The 17,972-nt window shown below is 51.6% G+C and overlaps 1 protein-coding gene across 2 annotated transcripts in view; it reads right to left on the bottom strand.

The window, feature by feature from the left end:
- The window catches only part of Vn (membrane-bound neuregulin protein vein), a 276,994-nt gene extending 273,457 nt beyond the window's left edge, over positions 1 to 3,537 (bottom strand). The window contains exon 1 of one of the 2 annotated variants that reach the window (XR_013087358.1): positions 599 to 3,504. Coding sequence is in view for 1 of the 2 variants with exons in the window: in XM_076829034.1 (XP_076685149.1) it covers positions 599 to 1,826 (1,228 nt within the window). In the remaining variant the exon portion in view is untranslated. Of the gene's footprint in view, positions 1 to 598 lie in introns of both variants that reach the window. The other variant, XM_076829034.1, reaches the window with a different exon arrangement.
- Positions 3,538 to 17,972: the final 14,435 nt, after the last annotated feature.

Below are 17,972 nucleotides of genomic sequence, written 5' to 3'. Positions count from 1 at the left end.
TCTGAATTGCCACGCGGCGGTAATAAGCGTACAAGTGTCAGCTGCCACTGTGCCAGACTCCTGGGGCAAGCTTGAGGTATTAAAACGGAAGTGAAACTATCGCGGCAGAGATATGTACGTGGTATCGTGCTGTTGCGAGAAACAACGAGAGGAGCTCGTCGATCGAAAAGAGCCATTGTTGCCGGAAAACAATGCAAACACCCCATAGCTCACGAACCATGCGACAAACAATTGCCAGGCTAAGCTAAGGGATCTTGCCTGATCCACTATACTCCCTCCCATTCTCCCGGATATCTCGACGGATTACCACCCGCTCCATGATTCCGGGAACAATGCTGGGTGAAAAATGTTTGCCGACCGAACAGATTTCGGAAACGCGCTACGAAAAAGGTGAGGGGAACTTGCGCGTAACGCAGTCTACTGTGGCCGATAAAACTGCCTCTGTGGCAGCTCTGCTAAAGAGGCGCAAGAATTTTCCGCAGGCTGGAGAAAAGGGCAGCTGCGAACTAGCTCCCGAACGTTCTCAACAGATGTATATTCGTCGAGAGTGTAGCCCCTAGGTGGAAGAAGCTGGGTAACGAAATGAAATTGTACTCACCATAGTCCGGTCGAACGACTGCCTGCACCGCCTGTTCGTTCTTCTTGCTTCGTATCACCGGCTCACCGAGGATCGTGAAGTTTCTGGGTCCCACGCGATTCACAAACACTAGATACACTTTACCCCTCTTAATATTGGCTCGCACCACACCACTCTGATTATCGCGTTGCTGCTGTTGCTGCTGCTGCTTGCCGTCGGTGTCGTAGCCGCAGACCGTCGACTTGCCGGGCGCCGATTTGTCACGAAAGTGCAGCCTGACGCTGTCGTTCTTCTGCAGCGGCTGAAAGCCCGGCTGGCTCTTGTATACCTGCTTCACTTCGAACGTCACCGCGTAGTTGGAGCCCGGTTTCCTCACGGAGGACATGCTCCTCGCCTTCCCCTCGAACACCGTCGGCGCCAGGTAGGCCCTGTTGCCGACGTCCACGTCGGGGCACCAGTTCTGACCCCGACAACCCTTGTTCCGGCATCGCCTTCGCTGCTCCCTCGGCGACTCCGCTTTCGTGCGGTTCTTTGGTCGTTGCTTGGCCGAACGAGTCGCTCGCCTCGACGGCCTCTCCATCGGCGAGTAGAGAAACGGCGTTTGCGTGGACGAGTGGCGAGGCAGCCGGGTCAGGCCTGTCTCATCCGTCTTTGGGTGGAGAATCGCCTCGTCCGCGAGGCGACGATTCGGCTGCCTCGACGAGGAAACGAACGCGTCGCGTATCAAGTCGTCCGGCTCTTCCGTTTCCCTCTGTGAAACATTATCGGTCGAGGAGGAGGGTGGACCGCGGTGGTCCAGGCCCGCCGCAGGGGTTCGGTGGCTGCTGGAGGATCGCTCGTCGCGTTGGTACGTCCGAGAGTAGAATTCGACGGGTGGTTTACCATTCTCCGGGATCTGTGCAAGCTTCGAGGAGGACGTTTGTCGCTCGTCCCTCTCGGCCTGTGCCGGTTCGCCGAGCTTGCCGGCTCGTGGAACTTCGTCAGCGGGTAATTCGTGATCTCGCGGAGATCGAGCAAGGTCCTGGAGCTCGCGTCTGTCGATGGTTCGCGTAACGAAGTTCCAACTTGATAAAGGATAATCGAGGGGCCTTTCAACGGCGGCGATGCTCATCGATGGCGGATGGTCGCTGGTGGTCCTCGTCGACGTCTCCTCGAGGGAGTTCCGATTGGCGGGGGGTGCCGCAGCGAGCGCCAGTGCGCCCCACCAGCCGCTTAAAATCCCGGCCAAAAGCAGAGACGCCCACATCATCCGACCTGCTTGCTGGTTTGATCGGGGGTGAGAGGTCGACACCTCGGTCACCCCGAACAGTCACACTCTCTATGGCACTCTCTTGTCTCTTGCGAGCGAATTCGCCTGAAACTGACGGAATGGATCCCTCTGGCAAGATGTCGTCTCTCTCCTCTCCTGTCGCTCTCTCTCTCTCTCTCTTTCTCGGTCAATCTTCAAGGTAGCCTCATTCGTACTAAAACTGCTCTCTCTGTCTCTCTCTGTCTCTTTCTCTCCCGTTCACCTCTCTAGCTAAGTGTTTGACAACGCCGTCAGAGAATGCGAGCACTCTTCACGAGGTGTTGTACCATCGGCAGCAAGACATCGGGACTTCCATCGGACAGATTCTCGGCTGTCTGCTCTTCGACCAACGCAGTACCGTCCTCTTCATCCTTGACGCCTCGATGGATGCAACAGGGTCACCGAGGTACGACACCGTACTGCGTGTCTATTCTCGATTATCGCGAACGATCCCGACCGGCGGCTGCCGCGATCGCGGTGGCAGCAAACGGCATCGAAACGTACAGTTCAAAGGTCGCGATCATCCTGTCGATCGTACGAGAAGGACATCCTGGTTTACCAGACGATTGCACCGCTATCCGTCGATTCACACCTGGTCATCGATCCCTCGATCCTTCGCTAGTATTAGCGCTTCCCTCCTTTCTTCCTCCGCCGTGGTGCTCTCTCTTCTATGCACACGGCACGCCGCTCGTCTGTATTCAAAACAGTCGATCTCCAACGATTCTTGATTGGAGCGCGCACGTTGCTTCGTCGACCATCGGTCAGCCAGTTCCGTTTCGAGTAAGCACTCCGATTCGAATCGTCCGCGATGCTGACCGTCCGAGATGCCTATCTTCGACTCTTCGGTGCCACTGTTATCGCGATCTCGAAATAAATCGTGGAAAGTCGATAAAGAATCTCGCGCCACCCCCGTATGTATCGCGTCGTGGCGCGGTCTCGGCTCGGTATCACGTTGCACTCCGAACGAGGAAAAGCCGAGGATGATGACACACGACGTAGGACGGAGCGGCAGAATAAGAAGAGGAAGAAGAAGGAGAAGAAGACGACGACGAAGACGACGGCGACGACGACGATGGCGACGACGACGAAGAGGACCAAGAAACTGTCGGCTTCCTCTGACCAGCCGAGGCACACTATTTAAATATACTCACGAGGCTGTCGCGGTTGGTCGGTAGTGTCGACCGTCGAACGAGTCTAGCCCTCGCGCAGCGCACTTCACCGCACGATTCTTCCTTCTCCTCACCGTGGCCGTCCGCGGTCGACGACGTATCACGGCACTGACGACGGTGTACAACGATAGGAACCCGAGCCGGTCCGTCGTATGAAATTCCCGGCAGACGGCGAACGGCAAACGGTGAACGAACCGAGAAGAGCGCGGTCGTGATCGGACTCGCGACGACGAGGAGCGATCAAGACGACCGTCCGCTTCCAGCACGGCACCGAATCTACTAGCACGGCGACGATACTGAGGCTGATGCTGGTGATGCTGATGCTGCTGCTGCTGCTGCAGGATGGCAGGCACGACGCGTGCGGATAATATCGTGCGGGGGATCGGCGCGTGTGTTGCACGCGGCATGCACGAGGAGCCTCGTGTCACGTCGAGGCGGAGAAGGGATTGTCGGTGGCCCCGCGTCGGGCGCGCGCGACGGTTCAAATTAGACTGAACGGCCCGCTCGCGCAGCCCGAGGCCGGCCACAGCGCCAGCGACTTCTGGTGGACGCCGGTCGAGGCTCTGCGCGCGCACAGTGCCAACCGCCGACACTGGAAACCCCCGCGCGCGCTCTCGTGCGTACGCTACCAACAGACACAGCCAGACAGCAAGCTGCCTTGCCTTGCCTTGCCTATACGCGCGCGACGGACCACGCACGGGACCTTTAAGAACCTGTGTAACGACGACCTAACAACCGGGGAACCGCACGCGTGATCCTCTCCCTCCAGACTGTGCATAGTGCCAGACCCTCCCTTCTTCTCGCTTTCTCGCCCCTCTACCAGTCCCTGCCTCCACTAACTTGGCCCAAGCGATCCTGATCGCGAGCGCTCGAAACGCGAAAATACGAAAAAACTGGCGCCAAAGTTCGCGCATTAAGGCCGCCCGACCGATTTCACTATCGACTCCACTATCGACCGTGCGTTCTCCAGTTGCAACCGAAACGCGCGGCGTTTCTATTTACTTACAGCCCACTGTCGTGCACGCTGCCCGGCAACTCTCTTCGCTCGTCGTTTTACGCTTGTATTTTCACGCGGCGCTGACGTACAACACGCCGAGGTCCTACTGACCCTCGTCACGTTCATTTTTTGCCCCGACTTTTTGCGCAGGTTTCACTTTGCTTGGTGCGCTAAGACGACACGGTTCAGCGCGCACCGAACGTCTCTCCCCGTCTCTCTTGGTCGGCCGAGTCCCGCCGTTAGATCGTCCTTCGTCTCAGATGCTCATAAGTACGATCCAGAGGACGACCCTGTTACTCTTTATCCGTCCCCTATTTTCATCCTTATTTATGCCCCGAGAAAATCTCGTTCCCAGCGATGAAACGTACATCGGGTTCTCTCGTTAGCGACTCCGATTCTATTTTTTTTTTTTTTGTTTGCCTTCGACCCTTTGTCTTTCGCTCGCTCCGGGAAAAACGCAACCCTCCAGCGAAGCTCCATTCTGCTCCGACCATTCGATGGCTGGGTGATCTGACGCGCGCGAGCATCGACGCTGCGTTGTCGCGGTATTGCTTAATTATCGCTGGTGGAACGGCGGTTTCCGTGGTTTCCACCGAGTTTTGATACCGCGACCGTGACGAGAGCTCGGCGCAGCCCGCTTCTGCACGCGCTGCCAGTATTTCGGAGCAGATGGAATAACGTTTTCGCGTTGAATGCACCAGCATTTCGGGCAATCCGTCGTATTGCCTTAGGCCACCGAGCTCTCGGACGCCGGATACGCTAACGAGATTCGTCCCTTTCAAATTAGAACGGGACTTAATATCGAGACCCGATATTTACTCAATCTTCCGGGGGGTGGGGCGGAGGGAGTCGAGTGTTCCATTATGGAACGTGCAATCGGCTGGCCCCTATAAAAGCGCTAAACTGTTACGAACCAGGGACAACGTTTCGGTGGCATTATGCGAGATCTCGAGGACATTTCGCTTTCTTCGCGTCGTTCCCAGCAGCCACTTCTGCTCGGCGCGGCGTTCGACGGGTCGTTCCTCCTCTTCTTGCACGCTCGTGCCGATCAGCGTCATCGGGCCACCGAAAATAAAGTCCTCCTTCGTTTCCCTGCCTTCCTACGTGTGTCTGGCCTCTCTCCGCCTCTCTCTCTCGCTCCCTCGCTCCCGACTCGAATCTACGGGGAGCAGCGAGTAGTCCGGAGAGGTTTTTAAAAAGAGAAAACGAGAGGGGGAGCGGTGACGACGAGCGAAGAGGGCCTCTCCTCGAGAGCTGCCAATCAAACGACCCGCCGCGAGAGAGTCGGCCTCTTAAACGGGTAGTTTTTCACGCTCCTCCCGTGACAGATTAATCCCGAGCTAAATAGCGACACTTAAGTATGCTGGGTCGTAATTAATGTTTTGACTCTTTCTCCCCCGCCTGTAAACGCGACCACGGTAAAACTGTTTCCCTCCTCCTCTCGAGCAGGCGGGGGCGAAATTGAAATCTCTTCCTTCTCCATCTTCCGGCCGCATTTCTATCAAAATCAAGCCGACGTTCGTTCGCACCTTCCGTGCTCGCGAACAATCGGGCTCGTTCCCATGGCTAAGTGGCCGGATTATGTCAATTTCCAGGCGAATTTCATTCGCATTGTCAAAGAGTTTCGGCCGCATCATTTCGAATTCCTAAATACTACGTAGAATCGGCTGTATTTCGCATACCGGGGCCGCTAAATAACCGCGCGTTCGAATGCCTCTGATTAATCGGCGCGTCTCGTTCAGCGGCCGGAATATTTACGGCGCATTCGTCAGGATAATGTATCAGCGACGCGACGAACCTCTCCATTATACCCCTCTGACAAAATCGAACATTCCGGGCTAGGTTCTGTTCCGCTCGAATAGCTGGAAACGCTAGCCCCGATATAAATCGCGCAGATGCACGCCGTCTTCCTACGAATTTCCTCCCGATTCCGTGCGCGTCTGCTTTTTTTCCCTCTCGTTCCCGCGATGTTTTCGCGAGGCTCGATGAAAAAAAAAAAGAAACGACGACAGAGTGCAACAACGTCCTATTGTACCGTGAATTTTCCAACGAAACCGTCGGCGACCCGGATGGCACGTTTTCCGCGCGGAACCCTCGGTTCTTGCAGGGCCGTCACGAATCGATTCTTCCGGTTTTTCGGCGCGTCGCACAGTTATCCGATGATTACGAGAGTGTTCCCGGGGTCGGCGTGGAATGGGGTCTAAAATGTGTTTGATGTCGACACGCAGTTACATGTTTCGGCGGGGGTTAGATCGCTGGAACGCGCGGCATTCGTTTAACGATCGGCGAGCGATCGATCGCCGCGCAAGAAGTGGGAGGGTAAACGCGCAACCAGACACTGTGCTCGATGTATGGCACACTGGCTATCTCAAATTCGAGACGTCTCGCGGCACACGCGAGCCTAGTCGTCCCTCCCCTGGTCCCCAAAGTTGTCACCGAAATGATCTCGTGTTTTTGCAGCTTCGTATATCCAAGGGTAGCGCTCCGCGGAAATGCTCGGTAATAAATTCAGATATTTTTATACGCGGCCGCAGCGGTACGTCCGGAGTACACTCGGCAGACGAAAAACACCCTCTGACAGGGAGGAATGATCGGCGAACCGATACAGGGAATCGACGTGCCCCCGAGAACGTCTCGAAAAGCAGAGCGGAGAACGTTTCTCGTGGGGGTTGCTCTAGAAGTACCGAGGCGAATACGTGTGCGCACCCGATGCACACAGGGCCATTGTTCTGCTCTCTATACACTGCACACGAGAAACACCGTCTCATGAGTACTCGAGTCTTCTATTCATAGTCGAAACGAATCTTTGTCGAGATGACACGGCGAGACGGGCCAGCGGAACCGTGGAGCGAGCAAATATTTCTCGGTAAACGGGCCGAGTTTTCTCCGATTCGATTGGCCGGCTATTTAAATATTTGGCCGACGAATGGCGGAACTACTGCGCGGGAAAAATACATCAAGGAGATTTCGGCAAATTGGCCCCGTATCGTGCAACAAAAGTACATATGTACCTACATGTTCGTTCAAACAACGCCTCTCTAATTTGGCCCCTGCAACGTTCCGAGCTTATGCTGCACCTTAATGGAACGAGTTTAATAGAAGCTCCTACGGGCGCGGTTGTTTGCAAATTAAGCGAGCCTTCATTCCGAACGATGGGAAAATTTAGGGTCGGCCATTAGGAAGCGGGACAGTCCATATTTCTCGGGTGTGTGATCTAGCGGCGCCGAAAGGGTTTACCCTGCGTAATGACAGTAACGGTAATAAACGTTTAGAAACACACCCCCGGGGGGTGATGCGGTGGAATAAATTCTGCCTGGGATAGAGGGAACGGTAAACAGGGTCGCTTTATGAGAACGCGCTCTAAATATCGCAACAATTTCGTCGAATACAAGCTACAACCGGTTCCTGCAGGGTGGGAGGGCAGCGATTCAACGCGCGAGATAAACCCCTCGCGTCGAGCGAGAATCAATTGGTCACCGTGAGAAATCAAGATCGTGAACCCTCTCGATCGTTCGCCGGCGATCGTGAATGCGCCACGCGGTCTGCTCGATAAAGCCCGGCGTCGTGGCCGACAAATAACCGACCTGAAACTCCTGAAACCATTGACACGCCGATAAGAGGAAGAGGAAAGAGCCGTTTCGAGCTGCAACCCTCGAGAAAAGGCGTCGAGACGCGAGTAACACAAAGCACCCAATGCGCGGATAAATAAACGGACGCGCGCACTTGCGCTGCGTATCGGGGTAAGTGCTTGCTTACCCTGATACGCAGCGATTACGCTGAATCGGTCGATAACGAACGTTAAATACCTAGTCGGAGTGAATCTTTCATTTTGCAACATCCCGGGGCAAAAACTCGCGCTTCCAGTACCGTAATTTAATATCGAATGCCCCCTGTGTTCTCCATGTCCCTTCGTGTTTCTCGTCGATTAATATTTCTCGCTTTCCTCGGTCACCAAGAGTACACATAGCGCTAATTGCACGGTAGGGAACTGGATCCTGACGTCTCCAAAACCACGGTGATTCCCGGAGATCCCCCTCCCGTTGCCTTTATTACCGCAGCGCCTATTACTGGAAATTACAGCCGACGAGGGTGCGATTATCGGCGAATATGTAGCAAAAGAATCTCGGGACTCGTAAACATACGCGAGCAAGTATAGACAGCCTGTACGGGGCGAAGAAGCGGCCGAGAGCACGATCGGGGAGGGAAAAGAGCGAGGAAGGAGCAAGTTTCTAGTAACTAGTAGCAACAACCCAGCAACAGATTATCGACAAACACTTTCTATATTGGCAAATTGCTGTTATGTTAGTGGGCATCCGTTAGCACTGTCTCCCTTCCTACCCGGGCGGTTTCTTCCTCGATCGTTGGGCGCGCTGGCTAGCTGCTAGCCGAGCACCATGTCGCTCGCCCACGGGAGAAGTTAAATCGAATCCGCTAACTGCAGCCTAAGAACAAACCGGAAGGGACGAGAAGAGAGAGGCGGGGCTGGTCTCGATACGCGGCTGGCTAACTTTCGTGGAAGTTTGATGCTTCGTAAATCAATGGCCATTCGTCGGGCCACGTTAAATTACTCTCGGCTCGGCGCACCCTCCCAGGAATGGAGAGGGCTCTATGGATTTTAACACGAGGGGGGAAGGATCTCGAGCATCGGCCGGGAACGATTACTTCGATCTGGGACAATTTTCCCGGGGAAGCGAGCGCGGATGATGGAATTTCAGAGCAGCGAGCGACGTGAAAACTTTTAATGCGGCGCGACCATTAGCGTGCTAATTAGATCTGCGGTGATTTTCTTAGGGAATGGACGAGCAAGGCGGTCGGCCCGCGGATCCGCGGGAACAATCGTGGCCACGGCAACGTGGCTATTGACAATTCCCGGCTAACAATCTTCCGGGATTAGTCGCCGCGTAAGCGTCTTACATTTATTATCGCGCCACCGCGGCGCCCACTTCTTCCCCGTGTCTTCCCACCTTCCTCCTTCCCTCTCTTCGCGCTTCCTTTTTTTTTTTTTTTAATAAAATTCAACGAGCTTGCAGCCGATTCGCCCCGGCGAGCTTGCGCGGCGGATAAAGTTACGCTGCATAAATGTAAGTTCGTAAATGAGCCGGGGCGCCGAACAATGGCGAGGGTGGCGGCGCGTCTCTTCTGGGAGACTCCCGGCGTGGAAAAAATGTCCTGGAACGAGATACCAAGGAGACACCGACGACGACCCTTTCTCCCGCCGCCTCCTGTTACGCAGGAAAGTCGAGCAGAGGGGATGCAAGTTCGCCGTTGGAGCACCTACCCGTAACCGGTATCGTCGCCGGGGCGAAACGACGAAAAAATGAACGGGAAGAATTTCCAGGCGAAAAGCTCGCGGATATTGGGTGACAAGATAGGGAACAGCGGATGGTTTGCCCCGAGTAGCTCGCGTCGTTAATAATTCCAAAGGAAGATGCTCCCCAAGTTCCGAGCGTCGGCGTCGCGTCTTTCGCGAGGGTAGCTACCTACATCGATCAGACGCGACGACGGAAACGACTGGTTCCGCTTCCGCTCCCGTCGAGCTTATTTCGCCCAACAAAATGGAATAATTCAGGGGCGCGCGAGTCGAAGACGTCCTCGTAAATTAAAAGTTCCAGGCCGTCTTTCTATCCGGTAGATCGATAGCGCCCTCCCGCGCCCCCGGATTCCTAGTCATTAAACGCGCCCGCTGCAGCATTTTTCTAGGAAGAACGCGAGGCGAGTTTGCGGAACGTGATCTCTCGTTTTCCACTTCTTCTTCTTGCCGAAAACGCCCGATGAATGGGGCGCGATTTCAAGGTGCGCGGAGAAGCTGAAAGCCCCGTAAATACGGTTTTTCACGTCGTTTTCGGCCGGAGGAAATTTGCCGAAAGGCCAGAAGAGAGCCGAGGGACGGGAGGGGTGTGGATGGTAGATGGAGAGAGAGATAGAGAGGCGCAATAGGCGACTCGTTCAGCGGGCTAACCCCCGCAGTCGAGGGTAAAAGCGACAGTTTAAGCCCATTAGGATATTTATGGATTGGCCTTCCACCGCGGCCGAGGTGGAGGTGGAGGTCCTGCAGGGGACGCGCAACACGAGGGGTTGGAGGCTATTCAAAGGTCTGACGGCACGCGACTCTTTCCCTCCGACATCGACGCGAACACCTTTCGGGGGTGGCGCATCTCTGCTCGCACCCGGGCACCAAAGTCTGAAAAACAGCCGGTGATTTATGGAACGCACGCCCAACGAAGCAAGACCCATCTAATGGCTCGTCCAAACATCTCAATTTCCGTCGTTAATCTGTCCTCCGTTCGAGTCGCGCCATCAGGTCCCGGTGGCCGTTTCTGCCCTTTCTCGATGCAACGTAGGAAGCCCGTGGCGTGACTCGAACGTTTACCATTTCGACAAATCTTCTGCTGTGATCGCGCCCGCCGTTTACGCCCCGCGTCGTGTCATTTGCCAATTTGCGTGGATCTTATTTTCAATTTGAGAACAGTAGGGGAAACCGAGGCTGGTTTTCTCAACGGGTAGGTTGACTAATTGTTAATAATTCTGCACCGACATATGCTCTACTGCGGAAAGATTTACTGTAGAAAGATTACACTTCTATTGTGGCATGCATTTAGGTCCGACCCCGCGATCGCACGTTTTTTTTTCACAGTTATCAGCGTTTGTCGAAAAATTGACTACGTAAGTAAATATTTTTTCTTAAAGATTTTATTTTTCCACGCTCTATATAGTTACAATATACTGCGTTCCATATAAGAGCGTACCAACGCCCCTACCGATTTGCGACCGATCTGCGCAGCTCCCACGGATCTGACACACGCGATTGGTCGTAGCACTTTCGCGATTGGTCGTAGCACTTTTCCTGACGGTTTACTACCAATCAACATTGTATCCTGCGCGAAACGAGTACGTTCTAATGTGGAACGCAGTGTAGAATAAATGTTAAGTGATTATTTTAAAGATTGTTCATTAGACGATCTATTCACATAGTATTTTTGTTTATACATAAATAATTGAAGGTTATATGGATTATTGAAGTCGAAATGATCGGTCGAGAATGCTTGACTAATAACGTTAACAAGGTTTAAATTGTTATTCTGTTATTCAGAAAGCGATTTTTATCTTTTGTTTAAATTTCACTATGTTATAAATACATTATAATTTATGTTTAATCTGAAAAAATTCTCAGTTTCTTACTAAAATATGAAAGAAAGAAATTAATATTTTATAATGAAACAGCTCTTGTGACATTGTGTTATTTTATTACCACTGAGATAAGTTGCTAATAACATTCTCTTAACTGATTGTACCTATAGTCAACCTACCCCATACTGTAAGTCAACCGCATAAGTGTTAGAAAACCGTTAAAGTACCTTAATTGTTGTCACGCTGAGTCAACTTTAATAATTTAATCAGATAGCCAAATGTATGCCCTGTCAAATATGCTAGCCGGTTTAATGATATTTCGTCCACATAATTTATTAAAAATCAAAAACTAAAAAACTGGCTTACCAGCCCCGGTCTCCCCTACTCGCGGGACTGCGGACGAGGCATCGCCATACACCCACCGGGTACGCCAACTTACCCTGCAAAAGTAATACCTACCTATCCCGCGAATCTAATATCACGCCGTTCACCCTTTCCCGCGCTCCCCCGCCCGTGTCGCGAGCGGACGAAAAATCTGCATAATCAGCTGGGCTGCGTAGAGTTTAATTAATATTCAGGGGTTGGGCCGAGTTCAGGGGCGGCGGCACAGGGAACACCGCAGGACTACGGCCGAACGGCACGTACGTGCATCGGTCGTTAGATCGCATTAACGTGCACGACCATTTTCCAGTTGGGCACGAACGAGATCTCGCATTCTGCAGACGCGCACCTTTCTTCCTCTTTAATAAGAGCCGCCTGTGTACACGCTTGTATTTCGACTTCCGGCTGGCCGGAGAGTCCCCCGGTGCCTAACAGAGATGCATTGTGTGCAACGAAGCACCTGGCACGCGCCAGCTCCTGTCTTTATGTAGCCGCCCACTCTCTCTCTCTTCCTCTCCCTCCCACGCTCTTCACGTCCCACCCTCCGTCTCCGTCTGTCCATCTCCCTCCCTCACGTTCCTTCTCAACCGCTCCAGAGATCCTCTCCTCTCTGTCGCCCGAGCTGTTTCGCTCGTGCTCACGTACCCCCAGCCACCCACACGTGCACGCGAGTCGTTATCCCGTGGATATCCTCCGGACGTCTGGCTCCTCCGTTCAAGTTTCTAACAAGATTTTCATCTCAGATATCGCGGACTCGGTTAACCACGCCGCGGACTATTAGCGATAAACCTTGTTCGGTAAGTTCGTAATTCAGCCGCGAGCATCGCTCCAATGAATGTGTCTTAACAAACGCGGACAAACAAATGTCGTCTGCCTACGACCGCCTCTGTGATTCCCCTCCATCTCTATTGCTAGCCGTAGACTCGGCAGCTTTCGGTATCGAGTCGCCACGTTGCGTTTCAGAAGGCTCGTTGACAGTGCCGGGCCACGGAGACCTTCGGGTCTGCTGGCTCCCAGCGACTCGGCGTCTCAGCTAATTACACGCACCGTTAAGGGCGCAACGATCCATGGGTAAATAAACCGATCCTGGCGAAGTAGTCGCAAGCTACCCTCATAATTCCAAGGGTCGGCCAGCTTTCAGTTGACACACGATCGCAGTTGCCGGCACGCGTCTGCGGTGCTTGTCAAAATATGCGTCGAATCCGTTGCCCCCTGCTCCTGCGGCTGCTCGTCATCCTGGACCCTGCGGAGGACAGAAGGCACGTACCATACCCTCCAACCCTCCATCTAGCAGATTCCCTTGACGCGTCTATCGTCGGGTCCCCCTTCAAGAACCTTTCTGGAGCCGCTCGCACGACGCACGGAGGCCCACCCGCTTCCAGCTTTGATTTCTCCACGAAAACCTACTCCTATGACTTGTGAGTTCTCGTCTTTCCGCCTCGCAGGACGCGAGGAAAGCTCCGAATGTCTACGCCACATAGCCCCTTCCATTAATCTCGACGAGATAGCTGCTATTATTGGCCTGGAGGTACAGGTTAAAATATTCAGGAAAAGAGACTTTATCGTCGATATTCCAGGACATCGAGACAGCTGTTTAATTTTGTAGACAAATCAATATTACGGTTGCCTTCTATCGCATTCGTCAATAATTTTAAATTTGTCCCCTCTAATCGACAGCTCAATATTGCTCGGACACTGACCACTGTCTAGCAACGTATGTATACACGGCTCAAACGATTGTGACCGATCGATTGTGGGATAGCTTATCATGGTTGGTTATCTTTTTCCGTCGCTGACATTCTACAGTATTTCATGAACATGGTTCAGGGCACTGTCGAACCACAGCTTCCCGGCTAAGACGCGTCTATTTCGCAAGGAAAAATCACTGTTACACCATCTGCCGTGATCCCACGGGATCCTGTAATTGAGGCTATCAGCTTAATAAGGTGAATGTCCCAATTTCTGCTCATTTAAGAGGTAACTCGTCATAAAGAAGGTGTAAAAAATTTGTTTGTGATCAAAATTTGCAGAGTAATTGATTAATTCTTTAATAATAAACCAACCAATTCAAAAACTATTTAAGAAAGATATTTAAAGATGTTTAACTATTAGTAATTTGTAATTAAATATATAATGCTCTAAATGTCAGTATTTCTGCTCATGAAAAATAGCGATGTATGTATTGCCCCAATCTCGTGCAACACTCGCGTAAATGTTTAAATAATTTAGAATTATTTTCTTGCAACTATAGTATAAATGTAACGCATACAATAATAAGAAAAATACGAAATGAGCAGAAATGGAGACATGAACAGAAATTGGGACATTCACTTTAGTGGCGTAACCCCAAAACTTTTGTTTTGAGATAACGACTAATGAAATTATTGACGTTTTAAAGTCATTGCATTAATTTTCTACTTTTAGATACACAGGTATAATTTTTTACAAAATATAATTGCTAAGGTGTATATTATTAGAACCTCTATAAAATAATAACCAATGCTGCACAGGCCAGTATTTCGCGACGTAAATCAATAAAATGCTCAGTGCAAAAACACGTTTTTGTATATGTTTTTGTAGGGTTGCTCAGGACACTATAGAATTAAAATTTTGCTGTATAAGAAGTGGTTTAGCTGAAATGTCAATTCACCCAAATTTGTGAGTTATGCCACTATTGCGCTGATAGCCACAATTGTCATATATAAATCTTCGCGGTCTGCTCTGCTCGAGATGCTGTTACATAATGCCTTATATACTTATAAATAACTTTATTGCAATGAACTTCAAGAAGTATCATAATAGTTTTATGCATCTCACCAATATCCACTAATATCACTCATCAAATTTCCGTAGAAGCACCATATCTCGGTCATAAATCGGCGACCTTGTTTCAAATGAAAATGAAAACGATGAATCGCAAACGATAAACTTGTACCGTGCAAAGTAAACGAATCAACGGATTTATAATGGAAGACAGAAATAAATAAATAAAGCGGGAAACTGGAGTAATAAGGAAAAGTCGTTTTAAATTTTAAAGTGGCGCGCACGAAAATAAAAAATAAAAATAAGACAAAAATAATGTTTTTTAATTTTAGAATACCATTTTTGTGTTTGCACAGATCCTGTTATGGCTCTAATTTCATCATAGGATTTTTTTCTGGTGTTGTTTAAATCTTTTAATCGTATATATGTTCGCGTTCTAACAAGGCAAAGCAAAACTTCATTCGGTAAAATAAATTCATTATTAATTTTTACTGTTACGAGATATGCTACTCTTTGAAAGATTAAATCGGCGTCAGACAATGAATCCTTGTTAGCTTAGTACATTATAAACCCCATAATGTAACTACTTAGGCGGTTATATTTTAACATGGTGAAAAGTGGGAAGGCGCGGTAGCAGACGAAAACGAGCTGCCGATCGAGCACACCTTATATCCTTACATCATGGGCCAACCGTGGTAAGCTACCCCACGATCGAATCTCGCCCGGCCACAATCGTTTGAGCGGTCCGTGCATATCGATATTCAACGAGTGCACGAATGTGACTGAATTCGTACGTCATTCTCACTACACTATCGATCCATCCGAGAAACACTGATACCGTTCAACAGCGAACTTGAACGTGCTCCTTAAGGCGATGTGCCCCAGCGTCACCTAGTTCGACGAACCGATAAGATAACGCCGCGAAATCGAATCTTATCTAGGCGCCTGGCCTGCCGTTTCCTTTTTCGCGCGGAAAGCATCGGCGCTTTTTGAGGGCGGCGGGAAACGACAGCCGGTGAATATCGCGCAGCTTTCTTATCGGCCGTCATCGTAATTAACGCGTGCCGCCACGCGGACGATAAAAATTGTTCTAGCTAGGCGAAGGCTCGTGATTCATGCCGTCGTTTGCCTCTCCTTCTGACCGACGCCGTGCCACCGGAAGCCTGTAACTTTCGCGGAAATTAATAACGTTTTAATCGATCCTTCAACCGTCACCGCGTTAATAAGAGCGGAGACGCCGCGCAGGTACCTACCGGCCGGAAAGAAAAATAAGTTCGATGGCAATTCACTTCAAGTTGGCGGTGCTGATAACCACCGGCTAATTAGTTATTATCGGCGCCGGTTAATTACTTTCCGCGCATTATTATAAACTAAATGTTTAGTTCGCTAACCGCTGATGGATCGCGTCCGTGTACGCAGCTCCGCGCTGTCATCCACGATTTCCATCGTTGGTAAAACACACCCCGGGCCCGCTCGCCCCCGTCCCCTTTTCAGCGCCGTCGTCCTCCCTCGGAAAAGCTTGCATTCGAGAGATAATGTTCGTCTTCGATTTCGGTTTCTTTCGTCATAAATCTTACGAGGAGGGCAGATAATCGATATTGCGGCTGCGATAAGCAGCCGCGGCGGTCTTATCGCGGCCCTCGGCAACCTGCGAAGATAGGTCAGTGACTAGCCCCTGGAATCTACCGAGAGAAGAATTATTGGGAACACACAAGCTCTCCGCGCAGGATAAGGAGGAGAGCCGCGGTGATTTCTTTTTCCCGGAATAAAATCGGGCCATCTCGTAACTCCGTCGAATGACAACGGGGAGGCAAAAAGTGTCGTATATACTGATAAACGTATGCCATTTAAGGGGATTTATTGTGCCCTCTCGGCGTTGTTCTACGCTCTGTGAGAAAAGTCTTCTTTATCTGCCCGGAGGAAATATGTATGTAGCGGGGCAACTTTTACGAAGAAGCATGTATCGAATTCGGTGGAGTCGTGTGTGGAACAGTATCGCGTAGCGACGCGACTCCTCTGCGGAACGTTAGACGCAGATTGATCTAAACCTTAATTAAAGCCTCCTTTACATTTCTACTGTTCGCCCGCCTTCTGGAATGGGTTGATAATTTAATCTTGGACGCTACTGGAAGCTACGGGAAACTCGGAGAATACCAGCAAGACCGATCAATCGGTATGTTTGCGTTAATAGGGGAGATAATATTGACGCGAGCACTAATTTTGTGCCCGTACTGCGAGATATCGATAATGGCTCCCGAATCTTTGGCATCGGTCGATGATCCGTGGCCCGCGGCCCGCGTATAGGTACCCGCAATGCGCCGTCGAATTTATAGCGCGGCGAACGCGACTCTATCATTACCGACCAATCAGCCCCCGAATTCGCGCTCTTTCACCCTCTAATGGCCGACAATCATACACATCCACGTTAATAGGAACATCAGCGAACTCTAGCAGCTGGACAAACGGTAATCTTGCCCGTTTCGCACCGACGACCAGGCCCGCGCAACGCCAACTGTCGAGAGTTTATCGCCCTGCTCCTTCGAAACCAGAGCCTCCAATCGCCAGGCGATCAGCGCGTCATTGTGCTCCGAGGAAAGAGGAGAATCCCCCGAGCCGCGAGGCGATTCGAGAAATCGATTTCCCTGGGAATCCTGTTCGCTCCCGAACAAACACTTCTTTTTTTTTTCTCCTCAAGTAGACACTCGCGTGCCGCGAGGCGATGTCGTGGCTGGTCATTATCGATAACGACCGCCGTTGCTTCTCCATAGTTCGTCCACCTATCCCGGGCGTTGTCCAGTCAAAGGAGTTCGATCGCCGCCTGATAATACCTTCAACACGTATCCAGGCGAACGAATCTCTTTCGCGGGAGCGATTAATTCGCGCCTGTGACAAGTGATAACGATGCTCGAGGCGCGCGCGCGCGTTGCATTCCAGCTGGACGGAAAAACGCGCGAGCCGAGGGTGGACAATGGATGAGAATAATTGCTTAGAGGTCGCGGGGTGGACCAGGGGGTTGCTCCCGAGCGCCGCGAAATCTATTAACGAGCGACGGTCAGCGTGACCGCGGTCCGTCGAAATACGGAGAAATAATCGTGTCGATCATTACGGTCAAAGGAACGCAATTTCGTGGCTCGATTGGCCTGTAACGAGAATTCAAAACCCGTGGCGTCGCGGGTCGGAGGCCAGAGGGTGGAAGGAACGGCGGGTTACTCGAAATTCATCAGTCCCGTGAAAGTGAAGGATCTGTAAAAAGGTACGCGTCGCCGGGTGGTTTTTGCAATCGCCGGATAAATTCAAGCGGTATCGCGGGTAGCACGCCGAAGGCCGCGGGCCGCGCCACGGTTCTTGCCTCGAGCTGGTTCGGTTTCGGTGGCGAAATGGTCCCCCGTTCTTTCGCGACGCGGCAGTGATTTGTCACGTGGTGGGTGGCAAACGATTACGTTGCATTTGCAATTTCACGCGGCACACCTCCTCGCCTCGCCGTTTCTTCTGACTCTTTCGCGTCGGATGGCCCGTCTCTTTCCTCCCCGCTGGTCCGCCCTCTGCTGCTCTCCCCGTTTCCGAAAACGGGCTCCGAGAAGTTTCGACGACAAAGACGGCGACCAAATTACTCGAGCCCTGGATGATTGTCTCCGGTTCGTTGCTGAGCGCGGCGGGGCTGAATAACGG

Source organism: Andrena cerasifolii, chromosome 16, assembly GCF_050908995.1.
Source record: "Andrena cerasifolii isolate SP2316 chromosome 16, iyAndCera1_principal, whole genome shotgun sequence".
Classification (NCBI taxonomy): domain Eukaryota; kingdom Metazoa; phylum Arthropoda; class Insecta; order Hymenoptera; family Andrenidae; genus Andrena; species Andrena cerasifolii.
The sequence above is the reverse complement of the archived record's forward strand: the minus strand, read 5'-3'. Positions and strand labels throughout refer to the sequence as shown.